A 21,157-nucleotide genomic window follows, 5' to 3' on the forward strand; every position below is an offset into this window, starting at 1 on the left:
ACCAAACTAAGGAGTTCTTGCTCAATAGCTTTAAACAACATCCCATATCTTATAAATATTGAGAAGAGACTATTTTACTTAGTTGCTATGGATAAGGATGAATAATGGTCACCACTGTTATTTTTTTGTTTATCCTTCCACTCTATGTATTTGTTATACAGGATTTGAAGCATCTGCATGCTGTTTTTATTTATGCACTGCTGTTGTTTTAGTTATTAGAAATATTAACATCTGATAACATCCGCTCTTCAAAATGTATCTACGTAGTTAATTATAAGTCTGACCTTCAATGTTTAGTAACCTCTGTGTTCAGTGAGCTGCTGTGTCTAGGACACTCCCTTTAGAGGGTTTTCATTCTCAGTGAGGCCCTCTCCTGGTTACATGATGTTCTTAATTTATAATTTCTCATTGCATCATCTATGCATCAATTCACCTACACATACATGTATTGATATTTCAGTGGATGGACGTGAAGCCATGTCTCCTGCCAAATCTCACACTGTTTTAACTCATTTCCTGTGAATTTGAATTTCTTGATGCCAAGGCTGAATGATAAAGACTAGAATGAATAACAGTAGCAAGTCCATAAGAAATATATCACTATTTAGAGAGGAAATAACAAAGTTAAATTTGATTTTTCATGTCCTAAACTTCCTTTCTTTTATAGCAAGATGGAGTTCAAGTCATCCTCTCGTTGTAAACAATGCCAAGGGTGTATGCCATCTTGTATGGATTATCTGTGTCTATGAACACAATGTAGTGCAAGTAGTCAAGAATCAAAGTGTAGATTCTACAAACATCATGGATGATTTTTTTTAAAGCAAAACAATGAAATATATCTCTTTATTCTCAGTCATGTTGTTTTATGAAAATACACATGTTTAGCACTTAGTTAAACTGTTCTGCTTAAACAATTCAACATTTAAGAGTTAAGACTCACCGTAAGCTAACATAACAGTGTACATTAGTCTACTTAAATACGTAAAATAAGCACTGCTTGAAAACAGCCTATTTTAGCTTTGTTGCAAGGCTAGTATAAAGTACTAAAATCAATTTGTACCTACAAAAAAAAATCTTTGAACTGCCTTTTAAAACACAAGTAATCATTAAATCAAATACTAATGATTGTTCTGCAAATATATGTCAGGACTGTAATACAGAATATACAGAATGTAAGAATCAGTTTTTAACAAGTTTACAATACAATTTACAATAAAAATAAAATACATTACAAAATGCATACAATATTTACATTAAACATGCCTGCATATTGGCATTATTGTGTCTCTATCCATTAACTGAATGATAACGTAGTCTCCAACTGAACAACATAAACAAAAAACAAAAGGATACAAAAGAGCTGAAGTAATGTAATGAAGTAAAATAAAATATATGTTTGAAATCACCATTAATGGTTTATTTCTGGTGTCACCTCACATCCAGTGAGTTTTTGATGGTTGTGTACTTAGAGCAAAACTTAAGTTTGTCCAAGTTACGTTTTCAGATCAGACTGAAAATGTTTTGCTTGTCAGGAAGGAGCTGAAAGTCAGTGTTAAAATTCCATTTGTTCCAAATCCGCTGTCTGTTGTTGTATCTGTAAGAATATAGAAATGTTACAATAAAAAAACAAGTAATTCCTTTTACATAATTCAGTAACTAAAACCTTTAAAAGGTTAACCTAGTCACAATGCAGAAAATCAAGAAGTACTATGTGACTTCAGGAATCTTTCCTGATTAATGTGAATGACACTGAAAGCAATCACTCTTATTTAAATATATATTAGATACGTTTATAAAATCTTGCTAACATAAAAACACAATATCATTAATTAAACATAAAGGTACAATTAATGTATCTGTGCAGTAGAGTCTCACCAGTTATAAAAACAGGATAGCGGGCTGATATATTCTGGACCTGCAGACGGACCAAACATGTGAGATAGTCAGGCTGATCTCTTGACATGAGGTCACACTCATGGTAAGGCAAGACCTCCAATATTCCCACTTCTTGGCACCAGTTTAGGAACCTCGTCTTCTCTTTTGCCTCTGTACTCAACCTGGATGTAGGAGGAGACACACAATATTCAGATTATTAAAAACATTGTGCTTTTCAGAGATTAGAGATTACAACACAGAAAAAGATGCTTGGGTAATTTAGCACTAATACAATCTTTGACAATTAAGTTTATTAAGTATTATGAATTTTAAATTGATACTTGGGCCTTGCCTTCTTTCTCTCAGTTTACTGGTTTGTCTTATTATATTTGTATTAGCTCCCTATATGTGCTCAGATTTGTTTTGCTGTGTTAGCTCTGTTACCTGTTTATTTTGTTTGTTGTGCTACATACTGCGTTCATGCTATAGAAAAGCTGTTAAACTACTTGTACCATAGATAATGAAAGGCTTTTATAACACCTGTAACCTGCTTTATAGGGAAGTGAGAACAAGAGGGTTTTCTTTTTCCAATTTTGAACCCTACCTCGCATTTTCTTTCATCCGACGGCTGTCTCTGTAGTGCAACATCCATTTCCACTTCCCCATTCTACTCAGCTCTTGCAAGATTTCTGATATTTGTTTCATGTTGCCTTAAAATTCATACAGAATGGAAACCATGAGTTAAACTGGAATGAATTATAAGCCGTTTACTTTGCCAGATCTCAATCAACAAAAAGCAAGTATTCAGTTAGATGTGCACATACAAAGGCTGAGGGACTCCAGTGCTGCTCTGTCAAACATTACAAAACCACCCCTCATGAAGAGCTCCTGATGGGTGAGGTTCACAACATCATCTGGTTCATCAATTCCTGCAAACTGCACACCTGGTGACTTCTTCAGCTCGAGCAAGTGTGGTACCTGAGATAGCAGAGAGCAAAGTCTTTAGTTCATGATTTACTGTTGCAAAAGTCATGTCATCGTTCTTAACCGGCTGATCAATTACCTCACAAATGTGCTCTGCAATGTCTTCATTCCTGATGACGATGAGGAGAGATGGTGTACTACCTTCATCAAGGAAGAACTCTGATGGCTGTACAGCAGTATGTCCCTCTGCCTCCAAATGTACCTTTAAAAGAAAAATTACCCAAACTTTAAGAGCAATTTTCCCTGAGCAAGTCTTAACACTGCTTCGACATTTAAACATTAGTCCCTTGTCATGATTTTCTATCATATATTTGGGTCATTAAAGCACTGTTTGATGTCCTTGTGTTCAGCATTGCTTTGATATAATCTTTAAGCCTACTCTGTGGCTTCTCTTAAGATAAACAAACACCCTAATAACAACAAGTACAGTAAATGTATTGAGACATTACATTAAATAAGACAATTATATAATATTATATATTAAGTTGAAAGTTGATGTATGGAATTGCCTAAATCTTGGCTTATGCAGTGTCTGTCTCCTTTAAAACCCTCTTGGGAATGTTTTCGTACCCCTGTAGGAGATAAAATAATAGTGGTAGCAGTGAAATGTTTGTAGTATGCGGCTTAATGATAGACAAAGGCTGTGATTGGTTTGGATTGTAAATTGATTTTAACTTTTTTTTTTCCCAGCACTGACAGCTACACAATTGCTTAACGTTCCATTCCCTGACAACCATAATATATTTTTCTTTTGTTTTTTATAAAAGATGGGGGGTATTTCACAAAAACAGCTTTACCTTATCCTATTTCCTTTTTGGAAGTTACGTTTAGGCAAGTTAAAATAACATTCACCAAAATAAAACTAAAAATTCCAGAGTTCCTTCAGGATTCAACAATAAACAACACAACATAGAAAGATAGTTTGTTACAAAGTTCAGTTTCTCAAATTTGATGCAAATAAACCCTCTTAAAAAAGTAAATAAATCAAACATCTCTGATGAATGTCCTCCAATACCAGTTAGTTGACTGTCTTCATGCACACAGGATTAATGTCTGGAAGTGCATCTACAGGGTATAAGTTAGCTGTGTCATCTTTGAAGGCTTCTTCCCTTCTGATTACAACAAGTAGGCAAGGTTGGAGATTAAGAAAAAAAAACAACAATGGGAGAATGGCCAATCCTATTGATTTCAATGTCTGCTATTGTTTGACATAAATTAATTGACTTAATTTAATTTTAGAATTGGAATCAAAATTACAACACCCCAAATATATATTTTTTCTAAATAAAATATTAAGTTGGAATATACTAATCCTACAGATGAACAGAGGTGAACATTAAAACAATTGCATGGATATTTTGATTATTTTATCTGCTGTGAAAACTTTCCATATATCCAACCTGACCACAGCCTCTTATCTTTATAGACATTCAATATAGATAATACACACCACTGACAGTGGAAGTAAATAACACTTAATTTTGGTAGGATGCAATGTCCAGCTGGGAGAACTTGGGTCCTGGCATCCCTGTGGATGCCATTCGACACAAATCCCCCATCACTTTCCCAGATCAAGTATAGCCTCTCATGGCAACATGCTCCAAAATTGCAGTGCCTGTATCGAGATAATCAATGTCATTCACTTCACCTGTCAGTGGTTTAATGATATTGCTCATCAGTGTATAGCAAATAGAATACAACTTTGGACATTTATTAAAAACTTGTCTTACCTTGGTTTCATCAAAGAAGGTATCATCTGACGTCATTAATATGTAGAATCTGTACTTTGTTTTACAGGATTTCTTCACAACAGAATTCAGACTGCTGCGAAAACTCTCATCCATGTCTCTCTTCATTTGATCACAGAAGTCAAAATGGTTACTTGGTTCAGTCTTTGGGTAACCTCTGTCCAATGTGAAGTGCTTCGGTCTAGTAGTTTTGACAGCACAAACATCATTCATAATTTCCTTGTACAGCCTGGCACATTCTGCAGTCACATTTGAAACTCCAGCATGCTCCATTGGGTTGCCTGTTCTGTGAGATGATCTTTGAGTATGCAAAGTATTTTCCTCCTCTGGCAGGTCTGTCTTGTCAGACATGTCTACCTCAATTTTCTGTCCCACAAGTGAAGGTGCGTCCAAGTAATCCAATGAATCCTCCTCTTCCTCTAGACCGGAAAAGTGCACAGTCACAGGACTGGAGCAAGGCACATTCAGTCTGTCATGTGCATCCAGCTGTTGGATAGGTCCCCTGTTACTCCTTTTCAAAAGTTGTTTCATTTGTTCTGAGAAGATAAGGCACTCTTGTTCCATTGATGCCAGAGTAAGGTCTTCTTGTAGACACCTCTGAGAAAGCTGCTCCAGAAAAGAAACTGGTCTCTTCCTGCTGGTGTTAAAAACTGTGCATGTTATTGAACTTTGAGGTCCCAGGAAGAGACTGTTATTCATTATGCCATCATCCTTGTAATCTGTAACTGAAGTTGATGCTTCTGAGCAGTCTTTCTGCTCCATCTCAGTGCTCTTGTTAGTTGTTTGCACAGCTTTTTCAGCTAAAATGTTTGTCAAGAAACATTGGTTTCCATCAACAAGTTCAGAGGAGGTTTTTGCAGATTCAAAAGACTGAAAGGGAAGAGATGATGAAGGAGTCTGCTTGGGTATTGAAGGATCCCTTCCTTGGTATTGATTGAATTGAGCTTTATTTGAGTTAGACTTACTGTCCCAAACATTTGCTAAACAACTGATCTTGGAAGAATGCTCACTTGCCTTCTGCATACCATCATCAAGTTCTACAGAGTTTCTTTCTGTCTTTATCTCAAACAACATGGAAGTTGGAGGGATGTATGTGACTACAGGGGTGTGTATTTCATCACTCTTAGATGGTTTCACAGCCATGACAGGGCGCTGACTGTTTGAACGTGACTCATGACCTACATTGGTTTGTGATGTTGTTTTAGATCCATCTTGGTCAATATTTGGTGTAAAGGCTTGCATTAACTCAGTAGAAGAAAAAGATGTGTTGGGATGACAATAATTATGTCCAGTGGACGTGTCCTGATGTTTATCTTTCTGATCAAGAGAGCGTTCTGTATCAGCTGTTTTAATCTGGCTGGATTTGTCAGGGTGGCCTGATTGGGAGAGGAACTTGCCTATACTTTGTAGAACTCTTAGAGTTCTTAGTTCAAGATCAGGACGAAGACCATGTTGAGGACTGGGATCACTGCCAACTGTAGACTTGAGTTTTTGCTCAAGAGGCATCTCATCCTTTATACATTTTGAGCTTCTGCCAAGATGTTGTTGAGTCATGTTTTTGCAGGTTTCACTACCACTAAAGGAAGAACTACTACTACTACTACTGGGGTCATAACATGCAAGGTACTGATATGGTTCCTCATCCATAGTTGGGGTAGGGCACCTTTCATCAGGTTCACTTTCTGAGATCTCTAGCTGGTTGGATTTCCTTCCATCATAAAGCGATTTTTTGCCAGCAGAGAGTTCTTCCTTTTTACCGCAAATCTGAGATGTACTGCATACCTCTTTGGGTGGGACAGTTTCAGGGTGGGTATTTTCATGGATAAAGGATATTTTGGTCTCGCCTTGTACTTCCTCAGCGTTGCCCTCTGAGTGTGAGTCGTCTGACTGCATTACATCTTCTCCAGAGATATCTATTCCAATAAATGGAATTACAATCCGACCATCTATCTTTTCCAATCCTTTGTTTGTTTCATCAATTTTGAGATTTGTTTTTTTATTCAATGCCTCCTCAGTTTCACACCCTGTTACAGTGTCACACTGAGGTGAATGAGACAGATGATGAAACAGATCTTTTTGGGTTTTGTTATCAGCATTTAGCTCTTCCTCATTTGATTTGGTATCCTGATCTTCATGATCATGAAGACTTACACTGAAGGTTGTCATTGCTTTGTTTTGGCTTTCTGTTGCAACAGTGTCATTTTTCTGGGAAGCTGACCCATCTGCAGAAGACTCAACCACTGAGCAGGTGCTCTCATCAGATATGGGTAATTCTGATTTCTGAAAATGTGCTTCATCTGCTAAACAAGTATTATTTTCAGAATTTGACTCAGCTACAGGTTCATTTTTAATAGGCTCCATTTCTGATGAAGGATGAGGAGCTTTTTCTGAAATGGCATGTTCATCTATTATTGCACTGTCATTTGCGCACACATTTCTCAACTGTAAATCATGGCAGGTATCTCCTTTGTTCTCTGCTTTACATGGTTGCACATCCAAAGGTGCCTGCTGATTACACTCTGTGATGCAATCCTTATTTACTGAGTCTGTGCCATCACATATCATAGGTATTGGCTGATCACTCAAAACTCCCAAAGAAATACAATTTTCAGAATTCTCCTCAACTGCAGTTTCATTATCAATAGGCTCCATGTCTGATTGAGTATGAGGAGCTTTTTCTGAAATGGCCAGTTCATCTGTCAACGCACTGTCATTTGCACACACCTTTCTTAACTGTAAACTGGGGCAGGTATCTTCTTTGTTGTCTGCCTGAAGTGGTTGCTCATTCAATGGTGCTTGGCCATTACACTCTGGGGCGAAATCCTTTACTGAGTCTGAACCATCATGTGTCATAGAGATTGGCTTATAATTCAAATCTGCCAAACAATTATCACTTTCTGAATTCTCCTCAACTGCAGATTCATTATCAACAGGCTCCATTTCTGATGGAGCAAGAGGAGCTTTTTCTAAAATGACATGTTCATCTGTCAATAAACTGCCATTTGCACACAGCTTTCCTAACTCTGAGTCATTGCAGGCATCGTCTTCGCTTTTTGCTTGAGATGATTCCTCATTCAATGGTGTTTGTCCATTAAACGCTGTGATACAGTCTTTGACTGAGTCTGGGCCATCAGACATCATTGGTAATGTATCATCTCTCAAATCTACCACACAGACACCTTTTTCTAAATTTTCCTCAACTGCAGGCTCATCGTCAATCAGCTCCATTTCCGATGGTGCGAGAGGAGCTTTTTCTGAAATGGCATGCTCATCTGCCAATGCACTGCCATTTGGACACAGCTTCCTTAACTCCAAATCATGGCAGGCTTCTCCTTGGCTGTCTGCTTGAGGTGGTTGCTCATCAAATGATGTTTGGCCATTACACTCTGAGATGCAATTCTCCTTTGCGGAGTCTGGGCCATCACACATCATAGGAGATGGTTGATCATTCCCACCACTGTCAGCTTCTACATCTGAAATGTGATTGTCTTTCTCATCAAGTCCATCTTCTTTCCCAAAGTGATCGTCTTCAATCACTTTAACTTCACGCACTGCATGACAATCCTCATCTTCATCAACATTTTCAGCCTTGCCTGTTGAGACTACTTCAGGTTCCACCCTTGAAGACTGCTTCTCATTTTCCACAAGACTTGCATTGCAGGCAGTACCCGATTCTTCTGTTGAATCATCAACTGTATGAATCATTTTTGCAAAACTTTCTTTACTGCTCTCTTGGTATGGCTTTTCTTTCACATGCAAGTTTTCCCCATCTTTGGATTCCATGTCATCATGCTCAATTGTAGCAACTGCATCTCCAGCTTTTTTGTTCGAATCCATCTCTTTGTCTATCACAGATCTTGATGAATCCCTTCCCTGTTTTTGCACAAAACTCATCTCTGTAGCACAAGACTTGTCAATGTCATCTTTCCTATCTGTCCTCTCATTGTTGAATCGATGTAACAAAAGACCAAGTCTTGAATCAGTCTTATGATCTTCGAGCTGAGTGGATACACTTGCTGTCTTGTCCTTCATAGAAATCACTGTTCCACCACCTTTAAAAGATGGTACATCCGAGTGCTCCAGGCAGACAGCACTTTGCAAAGTGGTACAAGTCCTTTTGCTTCTGACATCATTCAACTCACTGATAATATCTGCGGAGTGTACACTCTTTCTGCAAGACTGGAAAAGAGGAGAAAACAGAAAATAAGAAATACATATTTTAAATACTGTCTTCATTCAGTGAAAACCTTGACCGCTTCTTCTCTCTGGTATTTAACATTAACAGATATACTTATCCACTTTGTGCCCACTGATCAGAGTATACAACAATGAATGACACATCATTACCGCATTTTCAGGAAGCTAGAGGACTTCAGTAACACTTCCTATTACAAAACGTACAAGAACTGATGTGATTGGCAATCACTGAAGCTTAGTCCTACCTCACCTGCAGATAATGGAAAAATGGCAATAGTGGCCACAAAGGTACCTTTAATGAGTAAACCAGTTAACCCTAAACAATGCAAACCATAGCCATTTTTAGAGTTTGTTATAGTGCTTTCTGTTCTACCAAGGAGCCTTGTGTATCACCTACATGTACCACTATATATTTTAAATCCCTTACTGCCCCCTATCTGCATTTTGCACCATAGCAATGGAAGACGTGATATAATATCCAAACAACTTATTGGTCTATGCCTAGAGGCCAGACTTGAGGCCAAGCCTTTGAATGAAGACCACACAGGACTGCCTAGTAGCTGAGCCTCAACGTATGTGGCTCTGCCAGTCTGGATCAAACAAAGGAAGTGTGGCCTCTTCTGCTTTGGGGTCATCATGAACATTAAAATTGATAAAGGGGCTTGTACTTGGTCGGTTGGGTAGGAGGCAAAGGTTCTTGACTAGCAACTAGCCACTGACAATAGCCATCATTATGTGGAATGTCACTGGTGGAGAAGGAGCTGAGGAACCACATCCCTGTGTACCTGGCTCGAAGCTAGACTTTACTTGTCTAGGTTCATCCAGGATGCTAAAGCTGAGGTGATCTGGAGAATGGGAAGCGGCTGGCATGAGAGTTTGCGTCTACTGATCAGATTCCATAGCACTCAGCCAGAAAAACAGTTGACTGTCTATCCAACTTACCCAAATACTTTCAGTAGTTCTTTGCAAGTGGTATCTTAATTATGCCAATGATCATATTACCACATTACCGTACCACAAACCTTAACATGTTCTATATTCTATAGACAATCTGAAACTCATAAGAAAACATAAAATGCCTCATAGTTTTGCCTTCATCATAATAATAACATTAATCCCAAACCTGAAATGTGCTTACACTCTGTAGTCCCAAGGATGACTCGGGTGTGTTCAATGTTGCACCAGCTTCTTTCTCTTCAGCGGACAAAGAGGTCTTCTTTTTGTTGGCTTGCAGATCTGAAGTGACAGTCTCTACACTGGAGTTTCTTAATGACAAGTCCAAAATTACAGATCCTTGATCCAAGAGAGAGTTATCTTTTTTGCTGAGGTCCAAGGCTTTCGAAATCGAAGTCTCTGAACTATCTGTTGCAACTGGGCAAGGATCCAATGACTTGGCCTTGACCTCACACTGAGCTGGGGCTGACACCATTCCACTGGACACTTCCAAAGAATCATATTCTTCTTGACATGGGGTTGAACAGTTTGAGTCAAAATGAAAGAACCTGGCTGTTGACCTGCTGTAGAACAGACCTATCCACATGTGGACGATAAGCCGAACCTCGTCATTGGTGTCTTGAATGGACAAATCCCATGGGCTATTGAAGGTGTGAAATGTACAAAATTAGCTTCTTCAGTTGAATATGATGAATATCATCTGAACTAAACTTCAACTTTATCACATATTGTCAACAAGCTACAAACAAGTACATCACTAAAATTATGTGAAAATATATATTTCTAACTGCAATGTTGAGATTCCTCGAATAAACAACAAAATGTACATACCCATGTATTGCACGAACGATAGCTCTTTCCTTTGTGTCATTTGTAAACTTGCTGTCTAGATTAAAATCATAGTTTTCTTTCCATTGCTTTGTGATTTGTAGAGAATCATCTTTGACGACAAAGGTACGCGACTGCCTGAACTTTCTTCTACGTGCCATCTGTTTTGTCAGGTATTCTGGAGTCCTGTGGTTGTTTTCACTTCTGTCTTCCTTATCAACAGAGTAGTGTAGTGTTTTAATTCCATCGCCATACATTGTCTGGTGATGGTGCAGCAGTCTTGTAGAACCACTTAAAGGAGATACCTGGAAAGGTGAACCTGACAAATCCAACAGTAGAGAGGAAGACGGGGGCAATGAGTAATCATGTTCTTTAGAAATCAAACCAACCAATTCACTGCCTCCCACAAAATGGCTTGGTGAAGGAGACTCAAGAGGCTGCATGGGTCTAGCTGCAGGCTGTCTAAGCAGAGCATGAAGAACTGACTCTTGTTCACCACTGGTAACATCTTTTGTAAGGTCACACTTCTTCAAACTTGTCTCAGGTTTTCTCTCAAGTGCTGGGTCTGGTTGTGATGGAACCTGGTCATTATTGGCACTGAGTGCCAAGTCAGCAAGTAAGGTCAAAGCATCTGTAGACGAGCAAGTACTGTTACTTTTGTCCTTAACAGTCTTACTGACAGAATTATCCCTAGTACACTCTTTGTTTGTTTGTTTTTCACTGGCAAAACAAGCTGGGGTTTGAAAATGCAACCACCCTGTGAAGACAAAACAGAGGAGAGAAAAAAGAAACTGCATGAAAATAAAAAGTTGCACATTGAAAGCATTTGAAACATACCAATGTATTGCTATTATGGAATTATTCACCAACATAGAAATTATCTAATTGTTTCAAACAAAGTGATTGCTTATATAAGCCATGAGTGCATATGCAAAGGACTGGCAAATGCAGCACAAGCAAGAGAAAAGCCAACTTCCAACTAGCAAATATTTCGTGAAGCGCAGTGATAGCAAGTTGAGGACAGTAGCAGAAGTGACAGAGCCAAGAAAAGGGTCAGTCAGTTTCAATGTCATGCACAATTCTGAAGAGATTTTAAACAGCATACACACAAAAAAAGAGCATTCCGTATTTCAGAATTGTGTAGTATGACTTACATTTCTTTTTGACATGTTCTTCAGAGATGCCTTGATGCTTTTTGAGTGTTTTAATCCGACCCCTTCTTGGAAAAATGGATAAAGGCCTTTGTATGATTTGAGGTTGTTTGTCCAAAATGGTATCTTCTTGTGTCTCCAATGAGTCTTTCCTTTCATGAGTATCCTGACCCTCAGCTTTTATCTGTTTATCTTCTTTATTTGTCTTATTTTTGGGGGTCAAGCCTAGGGCATATGCAAAAAGAGGGTCAACTGAAAGCATCTTTGAAACTTCCTTGACACCCAAATTGGTGTCCTCAGCGATGGTAATTGCATCATTATTCTTCAGCATCCCAGATTCCGAGTCAACTTTGCCCTTCTTGAGACAAGGTTGAGTGTCCTGGGTGGTATCTGCAGTTGTTTCCTGTGACACAATGATTCCAATTTTTCGCTTTCCCCTTAGAAGAACTGATTTCAGTTTTTTCAACAGAAATTCACCCTTGGTTGCACACTTTCCTGCAGAGGGGGAATTGTTGTGTTTTTCTTGAACTGTTTTTAAGGGTGGAGTGTCTGTGCAATCATTCTTTGAAGAATGTTCACTACTCTCTGAATTCAACGTTAATGAACCATTGCCACTGTCAACGTTTTGAGGATGGTTTCCTCCATCCTTAGATGTTGTGTCCCCTGTTTTGTCCATTGCTATCTCTTTAGCAGTGCTTGACACTTGTTCCATCTCAACTGTGTCATGAGCCTTTGCAGAGAAATCAACCATCATTTTTTCTTGGCATGGTTCATCTTTTGTAGATTGAAGCTTACCATTCAAAGTCCTAATCTGATCAACAAAATCTACAGCGCCATGAGGTACCAAGATTCTTCCACATTCGCTGATAACTGGTTTTAAGTCCCAGCGCTCAGTTTTCTTTCTCTGAGGTAAAGCTTCAAGTTCCACTAAAATGGTACTTTCAAAGTTCTGCTGTCCAGATTCAGATTGTTTCTCCTCTTCCACTGCTAGAGCAAGAGCTGCAGATCTCAGCTTTCTATGTTTTGATGATAGTGTTCCAAATATGCGCTTTCGCTTTCGCCCTTTTCTCCAATCAATATTTGAAGTTTTAGTCAACTCTGGGCGGGTTGATGATTCTTCTTTCTGACTCTTAAAGTTGTCCCTGCGGTATTTCCTATGTTTTGTTTGGTGATTGGTGGGGTCAGGGCATTCAGTAACCTTCTTAGTTTTGACATTCTCATCGTTCAGGGAGTTCCCTTCTTCCGTTTGTACTTTGGCTTTTGAAAAACCAGAATGCTGGAAGTCATTATGTTTTGTCGCAGATTCAGCAGTGGTCACACTTAAACTCGCATCAGTGACAGTTTGCTCTGCTGAAGTGATGCTGACAATCAGCTCTGCAGGAAGTTCACCTGATGTAGAGCGAGCTACCACACTTTTTGTCCCCTTATCATCAGTTCTGATTAGCAATGTCAGATCTGATCTTTCAGTGTCTTTGGTAGCATCTCCAACACTCCAACACTCAGTTTGAGGCATAGTTGTTAAGTCAACTTGGTCTTGAGCACTTGTTATAAAACTGTCCACAGATTTCTCAACATTTACAACAGATTTGTGGCCTGTCTGTTGGTCTTCTGATCCCATGCTGGCCTGACTGGCTGATGTCTCCTCGGGAGATGACAGACAAAAGTAGATATCATCATCAAGGTCTTCCATTCGCTCTTCTTGTCCAGCTGCCAGGATTTCTGAAGCCTTGGATACTGGCAGTTGAAAAGAGACGGGTTTGCTCAAGTATGACTTGAAGTTCTGCCATGCCCTGTTAGTCCACTCCGGGGATTTGTAAAGGTGCTTATGGGCATCTGGCACATCATACTGGTCTGGAAAGATGCTGATATCCCTTGAAGGACTCAATGTCAACCCAGGGTTTATCAATGCTGCGTAGCTCTGCATATGCTGGGCAAATACTTCACACAGTTCTTCACTGGGGTCAGTGGGTGTTTTCTCAACTTCGCCCTCAGCATAACTTAGTACAGGCAAAACACGCAGGATTTCCGATGACACGGCAGGCTTTCGCTGTCCAAATTTTGTGTCTGTGAAAAATCAGGAAAGAGTACTTGGATTTGTATTCATAAATGATGTTGTACAAGCATAAAACTAGAAGGAAACAGAGGAAATTCCTTTCATTTAAGTGATGCTGGAAACATCAAATGAAACATGTTATCACCTTTTTGTATAACTCGTGAGTCTGGAAACACAAATATGCCTTGCAGGACCTCGGTTGCACTGGACCCAGTATCTAGAACAAACACAAAAAGGTATGTGACTGATATGAAAATTAATTATGGCTGTTAATAAAGATTTAATTCAGCAAGTTTTGTTGAGTGACTGACAACATAGTACATAATTTGTTTTCATCTTACCATCATATGTGAGGAAGTGGGAGGAGTGCAGCAGAAAAAGAAAACCACCATCACTCAGCGGAACAGTGAGAGCCTGTATAAAAACAGCACGTTTTTGAGGTACTGTTTTTGGATCTTAGATAGCAACTTAAATTCAACAACATGCAGTGTAAACTGACATAAAAAAGGACCCAAGCTGGTCTAATGCAAGGGATAGTCCTGTGGATGAAACTATTAGCTGATCAGTTGATGTTTCGGACTGTTAGCTACACTGAAATAGGCACCACTTTGGCCCACAGTCACTGAAAGGTTCATAATAAACAGAAACTCACAACATCTTTCTCCTTGATCTCACTCAGAAGCAGAGAGACTGAGCTGGTTTCCTCCGTCTCAGTAGACACCAACTCACACAGACTGCAATATAAGCCATCCAGAAAGACTGAAAGACATTAAAAGAAAGCCAAATTCATTAATGATACATTCAATAAAACCAGGAAGGATGTTGAAACCTACTTTAAAAATGTAACTCCTGTGTAATTAGGCACTTTTATAGTATATATAGTGTTCATATAGTACTTTTATAACAGCACACCTTCACCAGAGAAGCAGGTTTCAAAGACAGCCCTTGGCAAAAGCTGTCTCAGATGCAACATGGAAATGGCTCTGTCAATTTTCACCACTGGTGGCCTAAATGGTAAAAAAAAAAAATACATAGCACAGAAGGTTATAAGGTTATATATTCTAAAATATCTGTCATTTAACAATACTGTGTGTATTTCATAGGTGAACATTTAACTCACAGTTCGGCAGGGATCAAGGCCCTTGCTGTAGACCTCAGGCCAACATCATAGAAATTGGTACCTATTTGAAGCTGACCCCTCCACGGATAGAAATGAAAAACTGGGGAATAAAATCAAATAAAACAATTATAAAAATAAAATAAAATAAAAAATTCACATTCATACAGTCCATTTTTAGCAAGACAAATATGGTCATACAAATTCATGACAAATGCTGACATTATTTAAATGGCTGTAGGTATTACACACTTATTAGTATATTTCTGTTTATTAGTGTCAATGACCTACAAAGTATATGTGTCATTTGTAAAACATGGAGCACACCCAATTTTTTAAACTTCTAAAATTCTGGCCATATCTTAAGTACTGCCCCTTTAAACAGTGGTCCAAATAAGCTAATAGTTGGGTTGAAACCACCTTGTGGTAGTTTAATTGCATTTCGTTTTGACAGCAGTATATATGAAGAAGCTATACCATGTTTGCTTATAATTACATTTTACTCACCTTGTTTTTTCTCCTCACTGAAAAGAGAATTAAGGAAAAATTCATCAATATGACTTTAATATTTTCATTTTGTATGAAATCCTATTTGTTCAAGTACAAACGAAAACAGTCAGGGCAAATTAAAGTGATACAATACCTTTTCTCCTCTTGTGTTACAAGTGTTGCTTTTGTATCCGTGTATGAAAATGATACAATGGCAAAAGGGCAGGCAGCACTGGGAGATTTAGCTGTCTCGTTGCTTCCGTCATTCAGCAGCTCATAAATGTAATACTGCAAAGTCGAAGCAAGACATATCAGACAGGCACAGACGTCACATCAGAGCATTTCAACAAATGACCTGTGTAACCTTCAGTGTACACCTACATTCACTGCACATTTGCAGCTCTATATAAAAGTTGGGTTGGAGAGTGGGAAAAAGCTGCGCTGTATGATTTTGTCCCTTCTTACCTGGGTCCTCTCGAAGGCAAGAAAGGAGCTGGTGTTGGCCGATACAGAGGGCAGCTGTTCTGACACATGGCAGTCAAACGTCTTAGTAGGCGCAGTGAAATTCTGGGTGTAGTTTTCTAAAACCTTTTTGACTCTACCCTGTTGGTAACAATAAAGGACAGTCATTTTCAATGAAATTTTTTTTTTTTCTTTGAATGAAAACACATTAAAAAAACTAATAAATATGTCACAAATTCGTCTTCTTTTCAATACCTTTGTCAGCCTGATGATGGCAATGTATCCAGATTTGCCATGATACCAGCGATTTAGATCCAGACAGTCAGAGTACACAGATATGTAAACACCTGAATAAACACAGAAAATGTTCATTGAATGTGTGGTCAGTTAAAAATAAACAGAAGGAGGGTTGTTTATAAAGATTTGATAAAAAAACAAAACATATGTTTAACTCATAACTTTTAAGTGTTGTCAAAACAACTGACACTCTTACAAGGCCACGCCTTGAAAGGTGGATGTGTCAAGGACACATGAGACACTATCTCAATGACCTCATCCACAGCAGCTAAACACGATCTTACACAACATACCATTGTGCTCCATATGTATTTTCACAAGCCTTTATCCCAGAACATTCCCTACACTAAGTCTACCACTAACAGGGTTGGACACAACTGATACCTAAAGGGTAAATTTACCAATTGTACACATCAAAGTGTGTTTATAGGTCTTGGGGTGTACTATTGCATATGTCATAAAGAAAAAGGTAGTATAAATCCCTTTGTGGCTCCAGAGAAATATGCATGTATTTCAATAAATTACCTCCAGAGACATCACTCAGTGGCTAAGCTGCATTGTGGGTAATATAGGCACAGAAGAATGTCTGGTATAAGAAAGCCGATATCTCTGGTTCTGTACCAAGGCTAACCCAGTACAAGGTTTTATTTGGCCTGCCAGATGTTTCTAAAGACGTTTAAATAAATACATACATAATATAAATTGCAGTTTAACTTATTGTATTTTTCATGATGGACATGGTTGCACATAGAGCAGGAAGTAATTTAATTAAGGGAACTAAGGATCCTACTATCACTTTCAAGTTTCATTTTGGCCCTTCAAAAAAAACATTTCCACACCCCTGGTTCAAGTGAGCTGACATTTGGTATCCTGTTTGCCTGGTTGACAGGAAGCTGTTATCAGTTGGCTGAAGGACAGGGTGTGGGTCTTGCTGCCTCCTCATGTGAGGCCACATTTATGGGCCTGTAAATTTCTCACTACTGTGCATTTTCCAATCACATTATTATCAATAGGGCGTCATGCTATTAACGTATAAAAAAGTACAATACAAATGTATTCAAATATAAATGAAAATAGTCGAGACACTTGACACTGAACTACATTCAGGTATGTTCTCTCAGTCACGGAAAAACAACCAGCTGGAAATCTGAACGTAGGAGGCAAACAAAGCACAAGCAACTGGTTTAGCAGGTTCTTTTTGTCTCATACTCCTCCACCTGCAGTGTGCTATCCTAAGGTAACTAAAGTTACAACATATCAGAAATATGCACTACAGTACAACCCTAAGTGTCTGATTAAGTTATTAAGAACTGCAATACTAATGTTTAGAATAAATGTTTGTTATGAGAAGGTATCCCAGGATATCTGTTATAATACCATTGCAATCTACAAAAGACCTGAAACAGATAAAAAGAAGCACCAATGTGAAGCAAAACACAGTATAAATCTGTACAACAGTGCTATATTCAATTACATGTGACACAGTGGAGCTCTTGTTTTCATGTACTCCCTGGTGCTGTTTCATACTACCATTCAGAGAAAAACAGCCCCATAAAAACTAAGACTTTGACCAATGTTGCAAACTCGATAACTTCCACACTTATCACAGACTGGAGTGGATGGAGAGATAAAAGACAAACAACAAACACATTTAAGTAAAAAGAAAAGAAAAACAAAAAACCCCTGAAAATTAAAGGGATACATGTTACACACAAGTGAGATCTGTGTCGCAATACACAGGGAATCACACAATAAAGGCTGAATTGTTTGCTTTTTCTGCCTCCAACACATTGTGTACCCTGAACTAAAGAGAAGCTTACAGTTTCTGTTTCACTTAGGGAATTCTTCCACTTTCATTTATATAGATATAAGCATTCAACTTGCTTTCACTTTCAAAAGGGCAGGGAGAACCAGATACTCCACATGGACTATTCCTTTGCTTGAGCTGCATGTCATATGTTTTGGACAGACTGACTCCATCAAGGTAATAACTTGGGGTAAAATCCTTTAAATAATGAGAGAGTAAATTTAGTTTCTTTGCATTTTTAAAGCGAAAACAGTAACTTAATCTAAATGATATCTTACAGCAATGTCTGTGCACAAATCTTAACTGGTTGTTTTCTGCATAGAAATTTGACTTCATGTTAACTCATGGCTGAGCTGGAACTACTATAATGTCACTTTGATGTCACTACCGTTTGGCGTAGTAGCATGAGGGGGGAGGGGGGCAAACAAAATAAATCATAGACCATCATAATTTACCCTTTGAGGGATCTCCCAGAGTTGTGCATGTGCTGTTCCCAGTGAGCACACCAGTTTCTCCAAGTGCATGAGCCTTTAAAGACAACAACAACAAAAACATATCAGCACACAAACTTGAGTTTTGTACAGTATAATACATTCTAGGGTGTGCCTGTGGTTCATATGTTCACCTTGTTGACATCGTCAAACAGCAAAAACCCATAGGATTCCTTTAGATCCTCTTCTGAATATCCTTCTTCCTTTCTTTTCTCACGGAAAGCGTTATACTGACGTTGACAGACACATGAAAAGGGAAGGTATCAGTTTGAAAGCTGTGAAATATAGTATGAAGTAGGTGCGGTTTTGATTTAGCATTAAAAGGCAGTTCCTGTTTTCATGCATTCATTGGCTTTAGGGTTTTTGAGAGAAATTATAAAATATATACATTACATCTCCTCAACCAAGTTTAAAATATGAAAAAAACAAAAACATTTTACATTTGTTTTTATGTTTAAGACATTAACCCAGGTTAAGCTACTGATTAAATGTGAACTGATCAGAATTGAACCATTCGTCATGGCTTTTAATGTTTAATGACATTTATATGCTGGGACATGGGGAATAAGATCTGGACTGACCTTTTCTTCCAGTTCCGGATTCTTAATTAAGAAAGCGGACTTGTATCTGAAGGACTGTTTGGACTCTTCATACAAGTACGCACTTTTCAGTGGAGCCAAAATGTTGTTTTGAAAGGCGTCAGAACCTGCTGACACGGGTACCAACACACCTAGAAGTGGAGAGAGAAAAATACGAACATGAACACAAAAATAGAGGCAATATGGCGAAACTACAGCTCCCTTCAACTCGGCTGAAAAGTTTTTTCCCCAAGCTGGGACTGTTTGTACTGTGAAAGACGACACCTACTCCACGCGTCATTTTTCGTCTAGTCATACACCACCAGTAAGGTCAATACATCAAGAATAGTGGTGGAGGACAAAAATCCATATGCAGTCGTTTATCGTAAAGTGAAAGTTACACGAGGAGGAAAAAAGCTCGTCACCTTTACTCGATGCACCACCATTTCCACTTTCCATTGCTGAACTCTTACGAAATCTGCCGTTCTCCCATCGCCCTTCGTTGAAAACAGTCGCCTCTCGTTTTAAACATCACGACGGATTTATAAAGTGTATAATGTGTCCTGTATCCAGCGAAACCCTTCAGCGTAACTCGATCTTTCGTCGCAGTTTCGACAAACATAGTCATGCGACAACCAGGAAGTTAACAAATATCCGACCGTCCAACAGCGTAGAGGCGAAAATATCCACTTGAATCCGTTTTTTTTATCGCCTCGTGGTTATAAAACCCGGTTATTTAAGACAGGCTGTCAATTCTCAGCAGGCACCCTAGCCACATGTGTAGTCCGCGGCGAAATAGAAACAGAAACCTATCGAGGCGAGAGCATCCATCTTGGAAGTCTACACCAAGCTGTGGTTGTGAGGCAGCTAGAAGCCTCGACGGGGCTTGTTGCGCCTGCGGTGCACTTCTCCTGCGTGTGTCCTCTCTGTTATCCTGCTGCCTGTGAAAAATTAATGATTGCTAGACATAGGCTAACCGCCACAGAAAAAAAATCTGTGTATCACAGCCCGATTCTACAATGCACAGGAGTGCAGTGTAGTTTAGTGTAAAGGAAGTTAGGATCTAGTTAACTGCTCATGACAATTTTAGCACATTTAGTATAGTTTTGCTACATCTCTCCACATTGCAGCAGCACCAATCACTGGGCCCAAATCCTGTTTTTGGCTGTTATTGTTTTCTGAGGTAAAGAATAAACAAGTATTTCTGATTGATTGTGGATTGACGACCAATCTCCCTTTGAGTTATTGTCAAGAAAAGAGCCTGATTGATATTGGCTGATATAGAGTGCTGTAGTAATGAGTCCTAAATAGGTAATTAGGTAGCATTTTTGCACATCCTCCCTTTTCTGTAAATCGAAGTATTATTTTTTTAATATGGGTTTAGGTTTGTGGTTACCAAAAATACATATTTCACATATTTCAAATACATCATTAAATGTCCTATTAATTAATTATAATGCGCTTACGTGTCTTAAAAAAACAGTGGTTGCGCCCCAGTAGCTCCACTGGTTGATGTATAGAGGCGATGTCCTCCCAGCAGTGGCCCCGGAGATCGAGTTCGACCTGTGGCCCTTTGCTGCCTGTCGTCCCCCCTCTCATTCCTGCGATTTTTTAAGCTGTCTTGTCAATAAAGCTGTAAAAAAAAATATGTCCTCCTTACACTCGATGTGTATTAAGAAATGGTTACTGATGCGTAAGTGATCTTGTCTCATTTAACGAGACCAAAACCAATAAATGAAACCATGTGGAGCCGGTCCCATATGCTAGCTAGCTCACAATACTGACTGATGCTACATACACATAACTACAGCAGTCAATATGGCAAGACTTTCACCTTTTTTAAATACCTTTTCTGTGCCAAGGTGATGGCCATGTCGCTGTCGATGTAGTTCACTGAACGGTTCTACACAAAAAACGAATGATATTTTACCATCTTCAGGACAAACTGCGGTTTCATTGACATGCAAATCAATCTTTTCATTTCATATGTTGATAGAACCTAAAGGATCTCACAAACAGCCAGTGTTTTAGTATTTTCAAACACTACCTGGTCCAAAAAGGGGGTCCATAATTACATAAAAACACACAGATTTTTGTTTGATGCTGAACTGACTATTTGAAATGTA

The 21,157-nt window shown here is 38.7% G+C and overlaps 1 protein-coding gene across 2 annotated transcripts; it reads right to left on the reverse strand.

Moving 5' to 3' along the window:
• Positions 1 to 788: 788 nt before the first annotated feature.
• tasor2 (transcription activation suppressor family member 2) lies at positions 789 to 20,004 on the reverse strand. 2 transcript variants are annotated; one of them, XM_030425120.1, is made up of 22 exons: positions 19,457 to 20,004; positions 19,035 to 19,183; positions 18,588 to 18,683; positions 18,418 to 18,490; positions 16,114 to 16,205; positions 15,862 to 15,999; positions 15,551 to 15,684; positions 15,415 to 15,431; positions 14,911 to 15,010; positions 14,703 to 14,797; positions 14,443 to 14,549; positions 14,132 to 14,204; positions 13,936 to 14,007; positions 11,741 to 13,801; positions 10,590 to 11,343; positions 9,928 to 10,399; positions 4,590 to 8,786; positions 2,939 to 3,061; positions 2,700 to 2,853; positions 2,480 to 2,585; positions 1,876 to 2,057; positions 789 to 1,594 (listed from the first exon to the last, which is right to left on the reverse strand). In XM_030425120.1, the coding sequence occupies exons 1-22, from the start codon at positions 19,488 to 19,490 to the stop codon at positions 1,506 to 1,508; spliced, it is 9,318 nt and encodes a 3,105-aa protein (XP_030280980.1). In that variant the 5' UTR covers positions 19,491 to 20,004; the 3' UTR covers positions 789 to 1,505. The 2 variants fall into 2 exon arrangements, with proteins under 2 accessions (XP_030280980.1, XP_030280981.1); XM_030425121.1 differs by having other exon boundaries at positions 9,943 to 10,399; positions 19,457 to 20,003.
• Between the last annotated feature and the right edge of the window lie 1,153 nt (positions 20,005 to 21,157).

This window comes from Sparus aurata, chromosome 8 (assembly GCF_900880675.1).
Source record: "Sparus aurata chromosome 8, fSpaAur1.1, whole genome shotgun sequence".
NCBI classification, from domain to species: Eukaryota; Metazoa; Chordata; class Actinopteri; order Spariformes; family Sparidae; genus Sparus; species Sparus aurata.